Raw genomic sequence first — 24095 nt, 5'->3', positions numbered from 1 at the left:
GTGCAGTGTACCTAGTGTGTGCTCAAAATGTCATTACTACTATGACAACCACCACTACTACCCCAGCCAGCGAATACCAGCCAGGCAGCTGGAGCCAAGCACTGTTTGCCCCTTGATGCTGGGTGGCAGGGAGGGTGGCAAGAAGTGGAATGGATAAATTCTCCCTGCCCCTGTCTCTCCTTCTCCTCCTCCTCTCCATCCTCCTTCTCTCCCACTTTCCCTTGGTTCTCCCTCTACACTGTCCCTTTCCTCCCTCCACCTCTCCTCTTTCTGGCTCTGATGGTTCTAGATGTGAAGTTGGCTTTTTCCTCTTGCTGCTCCCCAAAGCTGATCCCTGTTCTTGGGCTGGATAAAAAAATGTACCCTTGCTGTGATCTGAACAATGGATCACGGTTGTAATTGCAGTTAGAGACATTAAACTAACCCAGTTGCCCCACCTGGTGCCCCACCTACTGCCCCACCAGAACAGTGGGCATACAGGGCTCGACCTAGTTATCTGGATGGTCATTCTCCTAGTGCCTGCCCGGTATAGTTGGCCGAGTGAGTGCTGTCTGCTCCAGGACAGGGGAGCAAGGATGAGGGTGGGTGAACTGGGGAAAGTATTCCTGGGGTTGGAGTGGGAGAGCCAAGGACTGTGGGTAGAAGGTCAAAGGACGTTGTTAATGCCAGGCTACCACCCCTCAGCTCCTTTTTCTCTCTTTTCTCCTGTATTCTTTCTTGTTTCTGTCCTCTCTGTTTTCTCTTAATTGCTTTCTGCTCTTCCCCTCACTACCTTTCGCTTTTCTTTCCTCTCCCACTCTCCCTCCCTTCCCATTTCTCTCCCTCCCTCCCTTTCCCTTTCCCTCTCCCTCTCTTTCTCCCTCCTCCCCTCCCTCCCTCCCTCATATCTGAAGTTTATTTCCCATAGGGCTACTAAGACGGTGTCCCTAGGCAGAGTGATGTATGAATTTTTTTATGATATTTGTTACGCACTTACTCTACGCCAGGCACTGTACTAAGTGCTGGGGTAGGTACAAGCTAATTAGGTTGGATACAGTCCATGTCCCATGTGCGGCTCCTAGTCTTAATCCCCATTTTACAGATGAGGTAACTGAGGCACATAAGTGAAATGATTTGCCTAAGGTCACACAGCAGACAAATGGCAGAGGCAGGATTAGAACCCAGGACCTTCTGATTCCCAGGCTTATGCTCTATCTGTTAGGCCTGTGGGGAAGAAGAAAAATTAATCGAGGAAAGCCTCCTGGAGGAAGTGGGACTCTTCATAAGACATGAAAGGGACCAGTGTCAGTGTCATTATAATCAGCAGAGTTTACTGAGTGCCTACTGGGTGCAGAGCACTGTATTAAGCGCTTAGTAGACATAATCAGTACAAGAAACAGCATGATCAATGGGAAAGAGCCTGGGCCTGGGAATCCCAGCTCCACCACTTTCCTGCAATGGGACCTTGGACAAGTCATTCAACTTCTCTTTGCCTCAGTTTCCTCATCTGTAAAATAGGAATTGAATGCCTGTTCCCCATCCCCCCTTAGACTGTGAGCCCCATGTGTGACAGGGACTGCGTTCTACATGATCCTATCTTGTAACTACCCCAGTGCTATGTGCTTGACACACAGTGAGCTCTTAATAATAATAATAATAATGGCATTTATTAAGCACTTACTATGTGCAAAGCACTATTCTATGCTCTGGGTAGGTTACAAGGTGATCAGGTTGTCCCATGGGGGGCTCACAGTCTTAATCCCCATTTTACAGATGAGGTAACTGAGGCACAGAAAAATTAAGTGACTTACCCAGAGTCACACAGTTGAGAATTGGCAGAGCCGGGATTCATGGTGGAGCCATGACCTCTGATTCATAAACCCGTGCTCTTTCCACTGAGCCACGCTGCTTCCTGAAGGCTCTGAAGATGAGGAGAGCTGAGGTCTGGCAGACCTGAGAGGGGAGGGAGTTCTAGGCAGGAGGGAGGGTTTGAGCAAAGGGTCAGTGGCCAGAGAGACAAGAGTGAGGCGAGGCATGGTGAGTAGGTCGGGGTTAGAGGAGCGAAGCATGTGGGCTGGGGTAGAGCCGGAGAGGAGCAAGGCTAGGGAGGAGTGTCTTAAAGCTGATGGTCAGCGAATTTCTGCTTGATGGGGAGATGGATGGGCAACCATTGGAGGCTTTGGAGGAGTGGGGAAATGTATGCAGAATAGTGTTCTTAGAAAAATGATCCAGGCAACAGGTGAATTGTGGACTGGAAAAGGGAGAAGGTGGAGACGCTATTGGATGTTTTATTGATTTCTTATGTTTTAGAGAAAAAAGAGATGAGAAAGTAAATATTTAGAAACGACTCCTTGCTTATCAATTGAGTTACCCTTCTGATGAGATGACTGGCGTTCCTGGAATGCAGAGAATGGGTTTCAGCTGGCTTCTGAAGTGTTATTTCATGTTATGGCTTGTCCCTTGTGCCCTGGTGTGACGTATGCCCTGCAGATGACCCGGGCTGCCCCTTGCCAAGTGGGCATAAGCAGACACAGACAGCCCCTTGCCAGTGGACACAGTAGCCCCCCACCTGGTGACCATGGTAACCCCTTGCCTAGTCCGCACCACTAGCTCCCTTCCAATAGGCAAGGGCAACGCCCCCCAGCCCAGTGGATATGGCAGCCCCCTGCCAAGTGGACATGGCAGCCCCCCACCTAGTGCACGTCGGCAGCCCCCGTGTCCAGTGGACTTGGCAGCCCCCGGCTCTCCACCCAGAACAGACAGCCCCTCCCCAGCCAGTAGACATGGGCAGCCCCCAACCCAGCAGACCCGGGCAGCCCCCGTGGCCAGTGGACAAGAGCAGCCCCCTGCCCAGCAGACTTGGCAGCCCCTTGGCTCCCCACCCAGTAGACACGAGCAGCCCCCCTGGCCAGCAGCCCCGGGCAGCCCCCTGGCTTCGTAGACGGGCTGCTCAGGCAGGTGCAAGTTTCGGGTTCTAAGGACTGCGTGCTGTAGGCAGTGGACTTGTACTTCCCAAGCGCTTAGTACAGTGCTCTGCACACAGTAAGCGCTCAATAAATACGACTGATTGATTGATTGGAGTCGCCATAACTCAGCAGCGTCTTGGGTGTGAGTCGTATGAAGGTCATCTACCTGACCTGCTGAAAGCTCGCACATGGGAACAGGACTGGGACGTGGCTGGGTTTGGTGTGTTATCTCTCTTTTCAAACGGTTTTCTTCTTGGAACTGCCTCCTACTATTTTAGAATGTCCAGGGGGGAAGGGGGATGGTGTCTTTCACTGAGGCAGCTGTCACTTTCCTGATGTTCCCCAGCAGGCAGAAGCTGCCGCAGAAATAGGTCTGGCTGAGTGGCTGTGAGGGGAGAGGGATGGGATGCTGCTTTTGTCAGCCCTCATTTCCCCTTCCCACCTTCCTTACTTCATTGCCTATTCACTTGAACCCCTTGAGCACTTTGTTACTTGCCCCAGGGCACAGCGCTTGATGTACATATCCTTGTACTCTACTATTTCCCCTATCAATAATTGATTTTAATGTCTATCTCCCCAACTAATTATAACGATGATAATAATTGTGGCATCTGTTAAGCTTTTACTGTGTGGCAAGCACTGTATTAAAGGCTGGGGTAGCATGGCTCAGTGGAAAGAGCCCAGGCTTGGGAGTCAGAGATCGTGGGTTCTAATCCCGGTTCTGCCACTTGTCAGCTGTGTGACTTTGGGCAAGTCACTTCACTCCCCCTCCTAGACTGTGAGCCCACTGTTGGGTAGGGACTGCCTCTATATGTTGCCAGCTTGTACTTCCCAAGTGCTTAGTACAGTGCTCTGCACACAGTAAGTGCTCAATAAATACGATTGATTGATTGATTGATTCTCTGTGCCTCAGTTACCGCATCAGTAAAATGGGGATTAAAAGTGTGAGCCCCACATGGGACAACCCGATTACCTTGTACCCCCACCCCCCCATTGCTTAGAACAATGCTTGGCACATAGTAAGCACATAACAAATGCCATCATTATTATTATACAAGATAATCACACTCCATAAAAGGGTTCATGGTCCAAGTAGGAGGGAGAACAGACATTGAATCCTCATTTTGCAGATGAAGGAATTGAAGTACAGAGAAGTTAAGTAAATTGCCCAAGATCACACAGCAGATAAGTGGCGGAGCTGGGATTAGAACCCAGATCCTCCGACTCCTTGGCCCCTGCTCTTTCCACGAGGCCATCCTGTTTCCCTGCTTCACTAGATTATAAGCGCCTTGTGGGTAGGGATCATGTCTGCCAATATTATTGCATTGTACTCTCCCAAGTATTTATTGAGCGCTTACTATGTGCAGAGCACTCTACTAAGCACCTGGGAGAGCACAGTACAGCAGAATTAGCAGACATGTTCCCTGTCCAAGCCATTGATTAATTAATCAATGAATTGATTTATTGATTTCTGGTACTGGGCCAGTTTACTGGTGACCCAGTGTGAAATGGAAATCATGCCACATCACTAAAGTCTGCTCTTTCCTCTCCATCTCCAGAGAAGCAGCGTGTCTCAGTGGAAAGAGCTCGGGCTTGGGAGTCAGAGGTCATGGGTTCAAATCCTGGCTCCGCCGCTTGTCAGCTGTGTGACTTTGGGCAAGTCACTTAGCTTGTCTTTGCCTCAGTTATCTCATCTGTAAAATGGGGATTGAGACTGAGCCCACCATGGGACAACCTGATCACCTTGTAACCTCCCCAGCACTTAGAACAGTGCTTTGCACATAGTAAGCGTTTAATAAATGCCATCATTATTATTATTATTACTTGACTTCCCTGGGCCTCAGTAACCTCATCTGAAAAATGGGGATTAAGACTGTGAGCCCCACATGGGACAACCAGATTACCTTCTATCCCCCCAAGTGCTTAGAACAGTGCTTTGCACATAGCACTTAACAAATACCATCATTATTATCCAAATTGCTACCACATAAATCCAAGCATTTATCTTATTTATTTATTTATTATCTTATTTATCTTATTTATCTACCTTGACTACTGCATCAGCCTCCTTTCTGACCTCCCTGCCTCCTATCTCTCCCCACTCCGTACCATACTTCACTCTGCTGGCCGGATCACTTTTCTACAGAACCATTCAGTCCTTGTTTCCCCACTCCTTAAGAACTTCCCAGTGATTACCGATGGGTGGATGCACCTCCACATAAAACAGAAACTCCTTACAATCGGCTTTAAAACACTCAACCACCTTTCCTCCTCCTACCTCACCGCTCTCCTAATACAAACCCAGCCCTCACACTTCGCTCATTGAATGCTAACCTACTCACTGTACCTAGATCTAGTCTATCTTGCATCTGACCTCTCTCTCACCTGTCCTGCCTCTGGCCCGGAATGCCCTCCCTTTTTATTTCTGACAGACGATCACTCTCCCCATCTTCAAAGCCTTATTTAAGGCACATCCCCTCCAAGAGGCCTTCCCTGACTAGGCCTTCATTTATTTTCCCACTCCCTTCGGCGTCACCTATATCCATAATTTACTAATGTATATTAAGTTCTGTCTCTTTCTCTGTACCGTAAGCTTGTTGTGGGCAGAGAACATGTCTACCAACTCCTATATTGTACTCTCCCAAGAGCCTAATACAATGCACTATGAATAAATGCGAATGATTGGTTGTTAAAGGGAAGCCAAGAATATGTGAGCAACAGACTGAAGGAGAAGAGACCCAGTCTCCTGCACAGGGGGCTTACAGTCTAGAGCAGCGCACATTGGTCAGTTTCTCCTTTCCCCCTTTGCAGTGAGCATAACTTTTGTGAATGGCATGTGTCTGTCCACCTCCCACTAGTAAGTTCTCAGTCAGTGCCAGAATGAGCACTAGAGATGGTTTGTGGTGGCTTTATCTGATTTAGGATTTTGGCTGCTACTTGGGGAAGGCTTATTGGTGAGGGAGGGGGGTGCTTTGGCAGGGCTCTGAATGTGGGGAGTGCTGTGGTCTGGTGAGGTTGGAAGATGGACCATTAAAGGCACCCCTGGAATAGCAGTTAAAAGTGTAGTGTCTCTACACTGACCCTTTGTGTGTTTGTCTCTCTCTCTCTTTCTCTCCTTCTCCTTCCTTGGCAGGTCAGGACCCTGTTTGTTAGTGGCCTACCCCTGGACATCAAGCCCCGGGAGCTGTACCTGCTCTTCAGACCATTCAAGGTACCCAGGCTCACGTTCACTGGATGCCAGCCTCAAAGTGCCAAACCCTGTGGCCTGGCCCATGTCAGGGGAGGGGGCGGTGGGCCTCATTGTCAGAGGGTGTGGTCTGCGGGGTCTGGGGGGAAAGGCGGTTCAGCAGGGGTCCTGGCTCTGCTGCCACAGACTAAGCAGGTGGGGGCTCTGCTGTGAGTGGGGTGAGTCTAGATGCTCTGCTCAGACACAGGCCAGAGGACAGAGAGGGTAACAAAATAGGGCATTCTGGGTGGCTCCACTCTGTTGGGAAAAGAAAGGAAGCATAGTGGGTGGAACCAAGGAAGAGCCCTACCGGAAGGACACTTGCAGCCTCTGCTCTGAGCTTCTTATGAAATGGCCAAGAGTTAGGGCTCCCTTGGATGCTCCTGACCCGGACCTCTGGGAAGAGAGGGTGGGGGATGGGTGGACTTCAGGTCTGGGTTGGGGGTGAGTGTGTATGGGCTGCCTAACAGCACAGAAACAGTGCCCTATCCTGGGAATTCACACTGGGCAAAAACACACGCTAAGCCAGATCATGTGCTGTAGAATGTGGGTTACGGGCAGTGGGGGCAAGGGCAGGGGCTGGTCTTGGCAGAGTGGGCAGAATCCAACCTGCGGGCCACACCTGGGCCCCAGATGATTCACTCCAGTCCCCCACTGCTGCCAGACTCAGAGCCTGCCACAATGCTTGCTGCTCTTGCTTGGTGTTAGCAGTCTGTACTGTGCACTCACTTTGTGCCTTGCACGAGGCTAAGAGCTGGGGTAGGAACAAGATAACCAGGTCATCTCTGGCCTGGAATGCCCTCCCTCTGCACATCTGCCAAGCTAGCTCTCTTCCTCCCTTCAAAGCCCCTACTGAGAGCTCACCTCCTCCAGGAGGCCTTCCCAGACTGAGTTCCCTCCTTGCTCTCCCCCTCCTCCCCCTCCCCGCCCCCCCGCCTTACCTCCTTCACCTCTCCACAGCACCTGTGTATATGTATATATTGTACGTATTTATTACTCTATTTATTTACTTATTTTATTTGTACATATTTATTCTATTTATTTTATCTTGTTAATATGTTTTGTTCTGTTGTCTGTCTCCCCCTTCTAGACTGTGAGCCCGCTGTTGGGTAGGGACCATCTTTATATGTTGCCAGCTTGTACTTCCCAAGCACTTAGTACAGTGCTCTGCACACAGTAAGCGCTCAGTAAATACGATCGAATGAATGAATGAATCTCCTCCAGGAGGCCTTCCAGGACTAAGTCCCCCTTTTTCTCTGCTCCCCCTCCCCCCACATCGCGCCTGTTCATTCCCTCTGCTTTACCTCCGTCCTGGCCCCACAGCACTTGTGTGTATATGTGTACATATTTATAATTTTATTTATTTTATTAATGATGTATATATATATAAATATAATTCTATGTATTTATATTGATTCTATTGATGTCTGTTTATTTGTTTTGATGTCTGTCTCCCCCCTTGTAGACAGTGAGCCCGCTGTGGGCAGGGATTGTTTCTATTTGTTGTTGAATTGTACTTTCCAAGCACTTAGTACAGTGCTCTGCACACAGTAAGAGCTCAGTAAATACGATTGAATGAATGAATGAGTGAATGAATAGATGAATGAACGAGTTCACACAGCACAAGCCAGTGGCAGTGCTGGGCCTCGAAACTTGGTCTGAAAGCCGTTTCCACCTACCCCACCAGGCCAATCCAAGCAACCAACTGAACAATATTTCTGTGCACATCTGTCTTCCTGCTCCTCCAATCCTCCAGTGGTGGGCTCCATCCAACTCTGCATCACCTTCAATCAGAGTTGGGGCCCTCAATCAGCTCTCCCCCTTCAACTATGTCTTGCTCATCTTCCACTGCCACTTAGCCTGCACACTTCCCTCCTCTGATACCAACTTAATCCTGTTCTCCCCTCATCTGCCATTGACCCCTTGCTCATGCCCTCCTCACTGCCTGCAACTCTCTCCCTCTCTCCCTCTGTCCCCTTGCCTACCCGATAAATCTCCAGTATTCCCATCTTCATAGTGCTGCTGAAATCATATCTCCTCCAGGAAACTTTCCCTGACTAACCTCATCTCCCCACCTGATTTCCCCTTCCTACTGCCATGCATTTAGTCCCAATCCCTAAGCACTTAAGTTTTCTCCCACCCCCACAGCCCTTATGTACATATGCTTTCCCTACCCCTGATTTACTTTAATGTCTGTTTCCCTCACTAGACTAGAAGCTCCTGGAGGGCAGGGATCTTGTCCACCAACTGTATCATATTCTCCCAAATGCTTAATTCAGTTCTCTGCACACAATAAGTATTCAGTGATATCACTGACTGACTGATTGAGAAAGCACAGTTCAAAGAGACAAGCCCAGGCCTCCAGGAGGAGAATTGGGCTTCCAGTGAGAACTGAAAGCATGATGAGATTCTCAAAAGAGAAGGAAATGGGGTATGGGAGAGTTTAGGCAGGCTGAATGGAGGGAGAAAATACCCCCTCGAACTGAGCGAAACTTTTAAAGTTTTGAAATTTATAACACCACAAGATCATGGTGTTGATTTTGGCAATGAGTCATTTCTCCAGTGCTCTCCAGTGCAGCGGAAGTGTCAGCGAGGAAAGAGTCAACAGTAAAGGACCAGTGTCAGACAGAGGGCAGAGGGCATCGGCACCAACCGAGCTGTAAATGATTTCTAGCAGATCCTGCAACACCTTCCCGGGAATTGGAGACTTGACAGCTTCGTTCCCCTGGGGCCGTAATTGGCTGGGAGAAGATGCTGGTGATCACGACTCTCTAGTAATAAGAATAGTAATACTCCTTAAGCATTGTCATCATCATCATCATCATTAATGATATTCATGCAGTGTTTCATGGAGCACGGTACTGAGCACTTCGGAGAGTACAATACAACAGAATCGGTAGATATGTTTCTTGCTGACAAAAAGCTTATAGCCTAAAGAGGGAGAAAGACATTAATATAAATAAATAATTTATAATATATACCATATAGATATGTACAAAAGTGTTGTGGGATTGAGGATAGAGCCAATATCAAATGCCCAAAAGTCACAGACTCAGGAGCATAGACGATGCAGAAGAGAGAGGAAGCTGGAAAAAAGAGGTTTTAATCTGGGAAGTCCTCTTGGAGGGGATGTGACTTTAATAAGGTTTTGACAGTGGAGAGAGTAGTGGTCTGGTATATGTGGAGGGAAAGAGAGTTCCAGGCCACAGGGAGGATGTGGGAAAGGGGTCGACAGCAGGATAGACGAGATTGGGGCACAGGGAGCAAGTTGGTGCTAGAGAAGCAAAGTGTGTGGGCTGGGCTTTAGTAGATCAGGGAGGTAAGGCAGGAGGGGGCGGGCTGGTCGAGTGCTTTAAAGCCGTTCGTAAGGAGTTTCTGTTTGATGCCGAGGTGGATGGGAAACCATTGGAGTTTCTTGAGGAGCAGGGAGACGTGGACTGAGCTTTTTTTAGGAAAATGATCCATGTGGCTGTGAATTGTGGACTGGTGTGGGGAGAGACAGGAAATTGGGAGATTAGCAAAGAGGCTGATACAGTAATTAAGGTGGGATAGGGTAAGTGTTTGGATTAACATGGTATCAGTTTGGATGGAAAGGAAAGGGCAAATTTTAGCGATGTTGGGAAGATAGAACCGACAAGATTTGATGAAAGATTGAATATGTGAGTTGAACGAGAGACGTTGAGGACAACGACAAGGTTATGGGCTCGTGAGATAGGGAGGATAATAGTATTGTCCATGGTGATGGGAAAGACAGGAGAAAGCCAGGGTTTAGGTGGGAAAATGAGGAGTTTTGTTTTGGATATGTTAAGTTTTGGGTGTCAACAGGACATAGTGGCAGGCAGGAGGAAACACGAGGCTGCAGAGAAGGAAAGAGGTCAGGGCTGGAAATGTACATTTGGGAATCATCTGCATAGAGATGGAAGTTGAACCCATGGGAGTGAATGAGTTCTCCAAGGGAGTTGATTTAGGAATCATCTGCATAAAGATGGTAGTTGAACCCATAGGAGTGAATTAATTCTCCAAGGGAGTTGTCATAGGTGGAGAATAGAAGAGGACCCCTTAAAGGATGCCCAGTGTCATAAGGTGGGAGGCAGGGGAGGAACCTGCAAAAGAGACTGAAAAGGGGAGAGATAGGAGGAAAAATTAGAGAGATAAGAGGAAATTCAAAGAGGATTGTGTAAATGAAGCCAAGATTAGATTATGTTTCCAGGAGAAGGGGGTGATACACAGTGTCAGAGGCAGCTGAGAGATCAAGGAGGATTAGGATAGAGTAGACACCATCAGATTTGGCAAGAAGGAGGTCACTGGTGACCTTAGAGAGGGCTGCTTCCATCAAGTGAAGGGTGTGGAAACTAGATTGGAGGGGATCAAGCAGAGAATTGGAGGACAGGGAGTAGAGACAGTGAGTGTAAACAACTTACTATGTACTAAGCACTGAAATAGATACAAGATAAACAAGTTGGATGCACAGGGGGGTCCCAGTCTAGGACTTGGGCTGTGAAGCCACTGGGGACCCACAGCAGGGAAGAGAGCCCTTGGAGTCTTGTGGAACCTCTTCTCCCTCCGCCCTTGACATGCCATGCCAGGCTCGGTGAGCTTCCGGTCCTGCTCTTTGCCACCCAGCCTGTGGGAAGGGGATAGTGGAGGAGGAGAAGGAGGAGGAGGAAAGGGCAGAGTGTGGCAGAGTGGAGGATTGGGATCTTTTTGGGTGGAGGAGCTTCTGGGAACGGGCTGGGGCAGCAGGCTGGGGCAGCGGGCACCATCCTCATATCCCAACCCTGGGTCAACTCCATAGGCAGCCATGCCTGCAGGATTGGGAGTCATCCTGGACTATCCACTGGCTGGGACCAGATCGCTCCTCATCAGCTTGTCAAGTGCCAAGGGGTGGAGTAATAACCAACAGCCTCCTGGACATTCTTTCCAGCCTCTTGCAGGCTGTTTACCGTCCGGGCTCTCTCCCTGTTTCACCCTTGCAAGGGAGTGTAACTGTGGGTGCCCCCGGCCTGTGCCTTTGCCTCCCCTCCCCTGCTGCGACCCCACTCCTCAAAAAACCTCCTCAGTTCTATAGGAACCCTAATGGAGGAACAGAAAAACAAGCTCAGAAAAGTCCCTTTAAGCCCTGGCCCTGAGAACACATCAAGTTCGGAGATGCCAGTCTCCACACTGCCTCCCTGCCCAACCCCCAATTACCTTGTTTTACGTTGCTGCTATATTGAAGCAATCTGGAGTGGACTCCCCAAACCCTCCAACTTCCCATCTCCTCCTCCTCATCATCATGCCACTACCCTTCTCTAGCCCTCTCCTGCTGCCCAGCTGCTGTTTCTCAAAAGAAAGCCTCTCTCCTGCTCTCTCAGTCTACTCCCTCTCCCTGTGCCTTGGGCCCCACACCTTCTCACCTGAAAAGCACTTACTCCCACTCACCTCCCTCCCTTTCTCCCTGCCCTGGTAAATCTCTCACTCCATCAGGGGTCCTTCTCTTCTGCTGTCAAACCCATTCAAGTTTCCCCACAATCACAGAGATCCCACTGCCCCCTCAACTATCATCCCACCTCCCCACTCCCACTATCCCATCAACTATCATCCCACCTCCCCACTCCCACTGTCCCATCAACTATTGTCCCACCTCTCCACTCCCACTGTCCCTTCAACTATCGTCCCACCTCCCCACTCCCACTGTCCCTTCAACTATCGTCCCACCTCCCCACTCCCACTGTCCCATCAACTATCATCCCACCTCCCCACTCCCACTGTCCCTTCAACTATCGTCCCAAAACCCCACTCCCACTGTCCCATCAACTATCGTCCCACCTCCCCATTCCCACTGTCCCCTCAACTATCGTTCCACCTCCCCACTCCCACTGTCCCATCAACTATCGTCCCACCTCCCCACTCCCACTGTCCCATCAACTATCATCCCACCTCCCCACTCCCACTGTCCCCTCAACCATCGTCCCACCTCCCCACTCCCACTGTCCCATCAACTATCGTCCCACCTCCCCACTCCCACTGTCCCATCAACTATCGTCCCACTTCCCCACTCCCACTGTCCCTTCAACTATCCTCCCATGTCTCCACTCCTACTTCTGTCCAAAGTCCTGGACCAGGTGATTTTAACCCTCTGCCCTCCCTTGCTCTCCACCAACGTTTTTTGAACAATTCCCAATCAGGCTTTCACCCTTCAGTCCACCAAGACTGCACCCTTGGAGGACAGCGAGAACCCAGGGGCTCGACTCTATTCTGATCCCCCTTGACTCCTCAGTGGCCGTTGACACCGGGGACCGCTCCCTCCCCTCTGAGATTCTCAGGTCTTGGCTTTATCTACCTGATATTAACCTGGTTCTCCTCCTAGCTCTTCGCCCGCTCCTTCTCCATCTATTTTGGCAGCTCCTCCTCTGTCTTGCAGGCCCTAACTGTCAGGGTCACCCGAGGCCCCTGCTCTTCTCCTGACACTCAGGAGCTCATTCTCTCCTGGGGTCTTCAGAGACCACCCCTGGAGGGACCACTCCCTTGTTGAGCTCTCCAGCCCAACCCCACAACTGGTCAACAGTCCTGCATTCCCTGCCACCGCCAGGACCTCTCCACGCTGGTGACCCACCGGCACTTCAAACTTAACATTCCCAAAACCGAATTACTCTCCTTCCCTCCTAGACCCCTACTTCCTCCCAACATTCCCATCTTGATCGATGACACCATCACCTCCCTCCCAGACCCTGAAGCCCACAACCTTGGGGTCATCCTCACCTCCTCCCTGTCTTTCAACTCTGACATCTGAACCTCCCTAATTCCTGGCAGTTCTTCCCACACATCTCCTGCAACCACCATTCCTCTTCTCCAACACTGCCCCCTCCTTGGTCCATGCTCCTGTCTTATAGCGACTAGATGAGTGCTCAGCCTCCTAGCTCGCCTTCCTACCTCCAGACGCTCCCCAGTCCAGCCTAGCCCACACACTGCTGCTGCACAGATTGTCTTCAGTCAGTCAACCAATCAGTGGTATTTACTGGGGGATCACTCTGTGCAGAGCACTGCACTAAGCACCTGGGAGAGTACAGTACTCTCCCAAAACCTGATCGTTGCCCTCAAGGAGCTTAAAGTCTAGAGGGAGAGGCAGACATTGAAATAAATGAGAGCTAGGGGAAATGGTAGAGTATTTGGGTACCAATGCTGTGGGGCTGGGGGTGGGGTGAGTATCAAAGTGGTAGAGGGTACAGATCTGAGTGTCTAGGCAAGGCAGAGGGGAGGGTCACTGCGGGGGAAGCAAGGGCTAGTCCTCTTGGAGGAGCTGTGGTTTTAGGAGGGCTTGGAGACAGGGAGTGTCTTCTTGAAGCGCTGCTCATCTCACACCTGTCCTTGCCTCAGATCTCTCCAATGACTCCACTTCTCTCTACATCCAGCAAAATGTATTTATTGTGATTACCCCATTTGTAAATAGTGCTTTTTCTGCCTCTCCCTGCTTTATACTGGAAGCTCCTTGTGTGCTGGGAAGATGTCTTGTGCTTCTGTTCTTTCCCAAGTGCTCAGTATAGAGCACTGCCCTTGGTGGGTGCTCAGTACAAGCCAGTTACTGTTACTATTCCTGTTGCAGCCAGGCCTGTGGGAGAGGGTTCTGGTCTGCACACTGGAAAGATCTGCTTCTGTTTTTCCTTTTTCAGCAAACAAGAGAATTGTGACCATTCTCCCTAACTCTAAGTCTCGTGTGAGAGGGGTACTGTGCCCCATCTTGTATCTATCCCAGTGCCCAGCACAGGAAGGCCTAATAAATGCCCTTCTTGTTATCATTTGGGGGATTATCTCAGTGATCATGGTACACAGCACAAAGTACGCGCTCAGTAAATACGATTGAATGAATGAACTCAGGCTAAACTGTGCTTTTCTTCTGTTTTTCAGGGCTATGAAGGATCTCTTATAAAGCTTACATCCAAACAGGTAAGCCCATGTTGAGAGGGCTGTGGCTTTCTCACTGCTGTTTGTTTCATAGGGCAGGCACAGATTTGCAAGTCCAAGTTCTCTCCTCCCAGTTGTTTCTAGCCAGATCCCCTGCTCTAATGGTAGCAGTAGTTGTATTGACTAAGTGCTCACCGAGTGCGAGACCACTGTGCTAAGTGCTGGGAAAGACTACATGAGTGGGAATTTGACAGGATCCCTGGCCCTCAGGTAGGCTCAGATGGCCAAGGTTGGCTACTTCATCTTTTCCTGTAGAAGAGGCTGAGCCCAGCTGGAAGCCTCTTGCCCAAAGGCCCCTCCGTTCCCCTGAGCCCTTGTGCCAGACTGCCTCGCCCACCCTTCCACGACCCGATTGCTGGGCCGGAAGGGGTATGGGCAGCTCTCAGTCTCAGGGTGCTGATTACTTAACCCTTCCTCCATGCCCCCCCTACCAACTGAGGCTAGCAGAGCCAGCCCCTCCAGGCCCTAAATTTGTCTTTGTTCTCGCCACAGCCGGTGGGCTTTGTCAGTTTCGACAGTCGCTCAGAAGCAGAAGCTGCTAAGAATGCGTTGAATGTAAGTATTGATGCCACAATCTGGCCTCCTCCTTCGTGTTCCTTGGGTGCGGAAAGGAAGAGGGGGGCCTCCTGGAGTGAGGGTGAACTTAGTGTGTGGGGCCCCCCTCAATGGGCGGGGGTGACCCTAGGGCCCCTGACCTCCAGGGAGGTTCACCCTTGCTGAACTTGGCGTGTCCTTTCTTCAGTTTTACCCCAATGACGGTGGATTGTGCACTGAGTATTGGGTAGATTCTCTGCAGCCCGCTGAGGCACAGTATGTCCATCTGCATTGGGGCTGCTGGTCTGAAAGTGTTTTATGTTGAGCACGTTGGGCCTGCCTTCAACAGAGTCTTCTCTCCTGGATACATCCAAGTTCCGCTTAGCGTCCCGAGCCAGTCCAGCTGCAGTTCATTTCTTTGGACCCAGGTCAGAGAGCTGAAAACTTGCCCAACCATTAGGGTAGTTCAGTACCTGCAGTGCTCAAAAATTGGAAATATTCACCACTAGGGTGATCGTTTGTCTGGTTTCCAGTTGGCCGGTCTGTCTGTCTGTCTGTCTGCCTGTCTGCCTGCCTGTCCCCTATCTGGCACTGATACAGAGGCTTTTATGCCCGGCTGAAAAGTGTCAAATGCCAAATGGGAAAGGGAGGGAGTTGGAGCAATCTTAGGGCATATAAAGTGCAAAGGCGCTCCAGGCACAGTTGGCTTAGCTTTGCCTTTCTCCTTGTCGCCTCCCCAGCTCTCAGGAGCAGGCCTCAGCAACAGCCCCCTGCTCCCCATCTTCTCCCTGTGCCCCTCGGAGTCCAACACTCAGCCCAGTGAGCCTGACCTCAGCAGTGTCTGCTGGGAGGGAAACCCTCCACTTTTCGCCTATGGGATCTGTTTATAGCTGCTCCCTTCCTCTGTTCCTCCCTTCCCCCCACTAATCTCCCTCCCACTCTTTTTCCCTTCCTCCCTCCCTCCCCCACTCCCTTGCTCGCTCCTGTTCTGCCAAGTTCCTTGTCCTTGTGCATCGGCTCCAGCGCCTGTATGGCCAATGGGTCAGATAGTTCTGCAGCTGTGTGTGTGTGCGCGCATGCCTCCGGGGGCAATCACACCACCAGGGACAAGATTTGTGTCTGGACATGGTCCCTGGACATGTGGGCACTGGGGCCCTTTGAGCCCCAGATTAAATCCCCTTTCCCGCTGTTGTAATGATAAAAGTGATGTTGGCAGTATCTGTTCAGCGCGTATTATGTGCTAAGCACAGGCTGTCCTAAGCGCTGGGGAAGATACCGGATGATTGGGTTGGACACTGGACAGTACAAATGGATGGAGAAGCAGTGTGAGCTCCTGTGGTTGCTGCTGCTGCTCTAGTGACCTAGTGCTCTGGGCTGGAGGCCCCTCTGATGCTCCACAATCTCAAACCATAGCCCACCTCCAAATGCCCCTCCCTGCCCCACCAAGTAGCCCGCCATAACCTACCCACTGTAACCCATCCACTGAATACCCCAGTGTAGCATCTACCTATCTAACAGCCACCAGCACTCCCAGACCAACGGCCCATGGAGGCAGACGGAGGGGCCTCCCCCGGGGCTAGGCCTCCCTGAGACCTCAACTGGAAGACTCCGCCAAAGCCCAGGCTCCATTCCCCACCAGCCCCAAGGGGAAGACAATGCGGATGTTTTGGCCTTTGCGTGTGCAGCTGGAAAATGGGCCGGAAGTGAAGGAAGTGTGGCGGCAACAGCCGGAGGAGGGGAATAGGCCGGAAGTGTCGGCCTAGGGGGGATTTCCCATACGTAAACACAGTCCAGGATGAATTGTCCTTTTACCTCGATCAAGTCTTGTTTCTATTCTGACCCATTTCTAGCTAGTCCTCTGCCCCGGTCCCTCCTTGCTGGCACCACAAAAAAGACCTTGCTGTCCAGAGCAGAATGGCTGTGTGTGTTTGTGTGTCTCCCTTCTGGCAAAAGACAAACCTCTAAGAATTGAATCAATCAATCAATCATGTTTACAGAGTGTTTACTGTGTGCAGAGCGCTGAACTAAGTGCTTGGGAGAGTACAATTCAACAATATAACAGACACATTCGGTGGCCACAAGGAACCTCCCCCTAGCCACCTGCTGCAGGGTTGTGCCCCCTTCAGGGCTGTCGGTGCATGAGTACGTCAACCTGGGGAAAGGAAGAAACGGCTGCCCCACCCCTCTTGGTTGTGCCGTTTCCAGGGGGGTCTTCAGAAAAACAAGGAGTCGGTGCTGTTTGAGGTAAAATCCAGCCGGTGCAGAGGTAGATTTTAGGCTTGGACTGTGTGCTGCCAGTGTCTTCTGGTTGGAGCTTTGGGGGATGTCTTGGGGAGAATGCTGCCACCCCAGAGGCAGAGCACTAGGCTGGGCGGGTCATTGATCTGAGCTGCACGCCTATGTTCCTATTTAGCCCCCAAATCTGCCCGATTGACAGCTGTGTCCTGGAGAGCTGGGGCTGGGCAACTGCTTCCCCTGTCACTGGCCCCAAGGCCCCTAAGGTGGGCATCAGGATGGATGGAACCATGTTGGCACCTGGGAAGGTCACCCACCCCGACCTCTCTCCTTCTGAGCCACCTCGCCTCTTCTCATGCCTCCAGGACTTTTCTACATGGATGGCCCACGGCACTTCAAGCTCAACATGTCCAAAACTGAAGTCCAAACCCTCTCTTCCCTACAACTTTCCCATCGCTGCACAAAAGTGGTAGGCATCTTCCCTGCCTCCCAAGCTCGGCATTATCCTCGACTCATCTCTCTTTCAAGCCACATATTCAGTCTGACTCTAAATCCTTAGGTTCTTTCTTCTCAAGTCTAATCCCTTCTTCTCCCTTCAAACAGCCACCATGCTAGTCTAGGAGCTTGTTAAAACCCGCTTTGACTACTGCATCAGCCTCCTTACAGCCTTCCCTGTCTCCAGTCTCTCCCTCTTCAGTCCAGACTTCACTCTGATAATCGAATTATTTTCCTAAAAAGTTCCGTGGATGTCTCCCATGTCTCCTCAAGAACCTCCTTTGGTTGCCCTCCCATCTCCACATCAGACAAAAGCTCAAGACTCCTGGCTTTAGGCATTCAATCAATCCTCATCTCCCTATTTATCCACACTCCTCTCCCACTACACCCAAACTTGCAGATGTTGCTTTTCTCAGGCCAATCTATTCTAATTTGTTCCATGTCTCCTGCTGCTGACCTCTTGCTCTCGCCATCCCCTCTGACTGGATCTTCCTCCCACCTCACCTCTACTTTGATGTCTCGCCAGACCTCAAACGTAGCATGCCTGAAAAGTACTCATCTTCCCAGCCAAACCCTGTCCTTCCTGCGTCTTCCCTATCACTGTAGACAGCACCACTCTCTGCCCCCTGCATCTCAGAATTAAGACTGTGAGCCCCATGTAGGACAGGGACTGTGTCCAGCCCTATTACCTTGTATCTAACCCAACCCTTAGTACAGTGCCTGGCACAAAGTAAGGACTTTAACAAATACCATCAAAAAACAAAAACCCCCCACCATGGTATTACTTTTGACTTATCTCTCTCATTCAGCCAATGTGTTCAATCTGTCACCAAATCTTGTCATTTCTACTTGCACAACATTGCTAAAAATCCATCCTTTCCTCTCTGTCCAAGCTGTTACTATGCTGATGCAAGCACTTATCCTATCCTGCCTTGACTACATGCATCTGCCTCCTCCCTGACCTTCCTTCCTCCTCTCTCTCTCTCTCTCGCTCCCTCTCCCTCTCTCTCTCTCCCCCCCCCCCCCCGACTCCAGTCCGTACTTCACTGTGCTGCCCAGATCAGTTTTTGAAAAAAATTCAGTCCACGTCTCCCTACCCTTCAAGAACCTCTAGTGCTTGCCCATCCACCTGGACAAAAGTATCCTTCAATCACTGATGAGCTAGAGATCTCAGCTCCGCTACTAGTCTGCAGTGAGACCTTGGGCAAATCATTTACCCTTTCTGTGCTTCAGGTTCTTCACCTATGAAATGACAATAAGATACCTGCTCTACACCTTAGATGGAGAGCCCTGGGTTGGAATGAGATCCTCTCCGATTTGAGTACCTTGCCCCTCTTCCAGTGTTTAGCACAAAGTAAGCGCAGATGCATGCCATCAGTAATATGATATCTGTCACAAAAGGCTACCTGCCAGTTGTCGGGTGGAGGTGCCAGTATGGGATTCTGGGCCAGTGGGGGCTGAGTTCTAAAACTTTCCCTTTTCCCACTCAGCTTTCCCCTGGATATTAGCCAGCCCCCAACACCTGCTAGAAAGGAGACAACTCTGTATAGTTCCTTGTGGATTCAGTCTGGGACCTTCGCCTGAGGCCAGGACCAGACAGTCCTCTCTGGGAATTTCTGCAGACTCATTTTTGACAGAAATTCAGCTGTGTTCATATCTCTGTGGATGGTTGGAAGGATGGATGGATGAATGACCAGGGCTGCAGAAGTGTGGGAGTTTCCCTGTTCCCTCTGTTCTCTTTTGGGAGCCTATGGCCCGGGGGCTTGGTATCTTGCCTGGTGCCCTGATGATTCTAACTCAGGAGTTCGAGCTCCCAGCCCACCCACCCCACAGACAAGCTGCTCTGCCTTCCAAAGAGGTCCCAGTGTCCTCCTTGCCCACAACTCCTACTCAGTTCTCACGCTACATCTTCTGTGTAGAATGAGGCTCCTTGGAAAGGCCCAGGAGCAGCACCATCTCTCACACTGGCTTATCTGGTCTGGTCACCCATCTCCCTGGACACGAGCTCTTGGCTGAGAAACTGGCAAGTCTTCATTTTGACCCAGAGTCAGAACTACAGGAACATTGGACAGTCTTTCAAGAAAACAAACTTAAAAAAAAAAAACCACAGTCCAGGGAACTTGGGTTAAACATCTGTTGATTCTTGAACTCTGTTTCCTCACACATGTAAACTCTAATAAGTATTTTCTCTGTATGCTACACATCTAAGTTTCCTCCCTCTGTTCTTTGATCATTACCCCACTGAAAATCATGAAATCCTTTCAAAGTAAAACAGAGGACCCCATGAACACCTCCGAGAACACTTTTTATTGGTAAATGGGAAGGGAAAGAGGTGGAGTTAGGACTCTTACGGTCTTTAAAAACCATCTCTATCCACCCACTAATGAACATCATCATCAATCGTATTTATTGAGTGCTTACCGTGTGCAGAGCACTGTACTAATTGCTTAGTAGCACTGAGCAGATGTGGGAGACAGAAATAGCAGGAATGTGAGGCTTTCATAGTCCAAAGCTTGGTGAACCAGGCAGGGAAGGTATGAATTTGACTGAATGATGAGCTAGAGGAGGAAGTAAACTGAGAGGTTCTTGAATGATATACTGAAAATCTTCAAAAAGAGAAAAGAAATATTTTCACTAGGAGGTTTGGGTTGTTGGTGAGGTTTGGGTTGTTGGTAAGGTTTGGGTTGTAGGTCTGTTGGAGGCAAAACTGGTGAGCAAATGTATTTTAAGGCCTCTCCTAAAACTTGGGCCTAAGAAGCTGTGGGGAGTGGGGTTGGGGTGGGGGTAGTGGGGTTGGGGTGAGGGTCTGGCATTAGCCTCGTGCTCCAGCCAGACTGCCCATTAGGCATTAGCCAGCTGAATGCCTAATGGGCGGCATTCCCAAACCCCCATTCTGCGCTAGGGCAGGGAGCTGAGCTGTTGTAAATGCCAAGAGACTCTGTTAAAATCAGGCATGTAGTCTGCAGAGGAAGGGAGACCATGATGTGGAGCTGCCCTCGGCCCCTCCCACTCCATCCAGCTCACTGGTCCATATGGAGATGTGCCACCGGCTGCATAGATCCTCCAGGCCTGGTGGGCATGAGGAAGCTCTAGCTCTGCGTGACAGCCCTGGGGGGATCCAGGCAACCACCTTTCCCCACACCCCAGCCCTGGTGACCTGAAAAACAAGAGGGGAAAACCAGATCCTACCTGCCCCGCAGACTTTGTTCATCCCCCTTTCCTTCAATCCAGAGTATTTATTGAACTCTGTGTAGAGCACATTTCTAAGCACTTGGAGGAACTCGGCAGAGTAAGTAGATATGAACCCTGCCCTCAAGAAGCACCCAGTCTAGTGGGGGAGACAGAGACTGAAATAATTACAGACAGGAGGATTAAGGAAAAGGGAGTACCTTAGTCCCAGGACCCTCTCCACTAGATTAGAAGCTACTTTAGCAGAAATCGTGTCTATTAAGTCTATTGGATTATACTCTCCCAAGTGTTTACTACAGTGATCTGCCCACAGTAGTTGTTCAATAAATTCCATTAATTGATTGATCAACTCTCGACTTCTCTTCCGGCTAGGGATGGTTCAAAGCTGGGGGATTGGGGCCATCTCCCCTTCTTCCCCCAACGTTTGTGGTGAGGCTGGATATTCCCTTTCCCACCCCAAGGCCTCTGTTCTTGGGAGTGGCCATGAACATCTTGAAATTAATGGGGACACTCCTCTCTCCAGAATGCAGGCTACTATAGTATCCCAACATCAAAGACAGCTCTGTCCCTTCAGCAAATGTGAGGATAGGATGAGTGAATAGTTTCTACAGTACAGTTGCTTGGGTGGGCTGGAGTTTCCAGCTGTAATTCTTGGCAGTGGCTGCTTTTGGGACTGCGTATCCCAGAAACACCTGGGAACAAAAGGGGGCCACCAAGGAATCACAAACGCTCCACCGCTGAGTAACCTAAGCACCTAGAGGGCAGGGATCCTGCCTTCTGAATCTATTGTATTCTCCCAAGTGCTTAGTACAATGCCCCTGTACATAGTAAACATGCACTAAATGCCATTGATTAGCTGGGAAAAAATTTGGATGCTACGAGATGGGGATTTTAATAGGTAATTATGATCATCATCAATGGTGATGATGGGTGTTGGCCTCATCCGTTTATTGGGAAGACCCGCTAGTGGGGCGGTGGATGTACGAGGCTGCAGGTTGGAGGGGAGAAGAGATCTCGGTCACCCCGGGGGGCCTGGCAGGATCCAGGTCCTCCTTAGGGGGAGACGGCCAAGAAATTTGAGCTATTTGGATTCAGGCTGGAACAAGGCACCAATGGTCATGAAATAAGGTTTCTCAATGGGCAGCGATCCACGAACTGAGCACCTCCCTTTCCTAGGAGTGATGTCCATATTTAGAAAAAGTAGGAAATTGAGCTTCAAGTGACCCATCCTTCCTTCTGTCCATGGCACTGGGCCACCTCCATCTCCAGAAGTCGCTCCTACCAACAGTGGGAGCCCCCTTGTCTCATTCCAACCCAGAGAAGGGATAAGGAGCTGGGTGAAGGCAAGCATCCTCTTCCCATTCTTGGTGCCAGACTCTTCCTTAATCTCTGGGCAAAAGGCAGGCTCGGGTCCTTGCTCTCCCCTGTCTCTTTTCTGGGTGTGAGCTCTGAGAGGCGAGGGAGGGAGTTGAGTGGGAGAGGGCGAGCCGTACATAGAACCCTCCACTACTTGGTCTGGCATCTAGCCCCACATACCAGTCTGCCTTGCTGCGTCAGGGGACGGAAAACTCCCACTTGGTCCTCGGGCATTTGCAAAGGTTCATGGGAAATAATTGACCTGTCCTTTCCTGGGACAAGGGCTGCTTCCAGTTTTGGAAGCCGACAGCTCAGAAAGTTGGAAGCCTTTTACAGTCCTCTCAGGATTTCAATCAATAATAGCGCTATATCAGGCTTCCATGGCATGCAGAGAGCTCTCCTGGGAGCCTGCTGTTTTGGGAGAAGTGTACTGGCCACCCACTGCTTATAGAACACTGTACTAAGCACTTGAGAGAGAAGAGTGGAGATAGAAGATCCCCTTCCTGCCCTTCTTGTTACTGTAGTGGGCATTGCTCTGGAGATGACTTGTCAAGAAACGGTGAGTTTTCAGAAAATCTTTTTGCCTATCATCTTCTAGGAGAAGCCATAATTCTTTTGTCAAAACTCGCTCCTTTCTTCTGTGTGAATGATTCGTGAGTCTCAGAGGCCTCCTTGTGTTATGTGTGAAGACAGCTGGGGTTAGAAGTCCTCTGTGAAGATATTGGAAGAGTCGATGCTTAGCTCCCTTCATGATAGATTTCAAAATGAAAAGGTGTCTTTCCATCAACACTTTTCTCCCAAAGAAAGAAAATTTCAGGTGTTGCTCTTCTCCAACTACACCCCAATTCACACTCTTCACTCCTCTCAAAGTGACCTACTCCCTGCGCCTTGATCCTCCCCCGAGCACACTTTTTTTTTAATGGACTTTGTTAGGTGCTTATCTGCCAGACACCGTACTAAGTGCTAGGGTAGATACAAGGTAATCAGTTGGACACAGTCCCTGTCCCACATGGGACTCACAGTTGGAGTTAGGGGGATTTAATCCCCATTTCATAGATGAGGTAACTGAGGCACAGAGAAGTGAAGTGACTTGCCCAAGGTTAAATGGCAGACAAGTGGCTGAGCTGGGATTGACTCCCAGTCCTGAGCTCTTTCCACTAAGCCACGCTGCTTGTTGTATTATACTCTCTGTTGTATGGTACTTTCCCTAGTGCTTAGTGCAGTGCTCTGCACACAGTAAGCCCTCAAGGAATATTGCTGCCTGATTGATTGACCTCTTTCTTGCTCATACCCTCCCCTTTTTCTGGAACTCCTTCCCTCTTCACATCCGACACGCAGTTCACTGCTCTCTCCCTCTTCAGAGCTCTTTTCAGACCACATCTCCTCCAGGAAGGAGGCCTGTTTAATGTCCCATCTCCTCAGGTTACAGGTCTCAACTTCCACCTCAGTCTTTCCACGAGCTTAAGTACTCAGGGCCTCCCAGAGCACCGAAACTTGTGCGTTGCTTAAACCCCAACTCCTGGACTGGTCCCTCCTCCTCTTTGTAAATTATTCTAGATTCTTTCTTCCCCCACTACACTGCAAGTTTCCGGAGGGCCTGGGTTGCGCCTGTTTACTCTACTGAGCCCTCCCAAGCTCTGCACAGAATAGGAGCTCAATAAATCCAAGTGATTGATTGAAAGATTGACTTTTTATTAGTGCCCTTTAACTAAGTCTGGGCATCCCATGGGTTTGCCATGAGAGGGCAGTTAGGGAAGAATTGCGTGCTTTGCCCTCTCTGGGCTGACAAGAGTTCCCTCTGCCCTCAGGATTTGCTCCAGGTGCAGACCCTCCCCCAGGGACCAGGTGACTGATCATCATCAATCGTATTTATTGAGCGCTTACTATGTGCAGAGCACTGTACTATTGTACTGATGCAGGGCCCACTCTGCCCCCCTGCTCCACAGCCCACCCGGCCCCCAGCTCCTGCCATCTACTCCAGTCTGGGTAGGGGCTTTTGGTGAGCTTGTGCCGCCTCCTGCTCCTCCTTCTCCTCTTTCTCTTCTTCCTCCCCTCCTCCCCCCATTTGTCATTTGCTTTGGCTGAGCTGATGAGGGCAGAGAGACACTCAGCTGAGCGGGATATTGCTGACCAAATATGGTTCTGCTGTTCAGGGCGCTGAGGGGTGGGGGAGG

The 24095-nt window shown here is 50.3% G+C and overlaps 1 protein-coding gene across 1 annotated transcript in view; it reads left to right on the top strand.

Annotated features, from left to right (window-relative positions):
- Positions 1–24095, top strand: part of RBPMS (RNA binding protein, mRNA processing factor) — a 103257-nt gene that overhangs the window by 44684 nt on the left and 34478 nt on the right. Inside the window, exons 2-4 of the mRNA XM_038759442.1 lie at positions 6079–6156; positions 14056–14094; positions 14605–14667. Coding sequence (XP_038615370.1) covers positions 6079–6156; positions 14056–14094; positions 14605–14667 — 180 coding nt within the window. The remainder of the gene's footprint in view (positions 1–6078; positions 6157–14055; positions 14095–14604; positions 14668–24095) is intronic.

Source organism: Tachyglossus aculeatus, chromosome 17, assembly GCF_015852505.1.
Source record: "Tachyglossus aculeatus isolate mTacAcu1 chromosome 17, mTacAcu1.pri, whole genome shotgun sequence".
Classification (NCBI taxonomy): Eukaryota; Metazoa; Chordata; class Mammalia; order Monotremata; family Tachyglossidae; genus Tachyglossus; species Tachyglossus aculeatus.
This window is presented reverse-complemented; position numbering and strand designations above follow the sequence as displayed.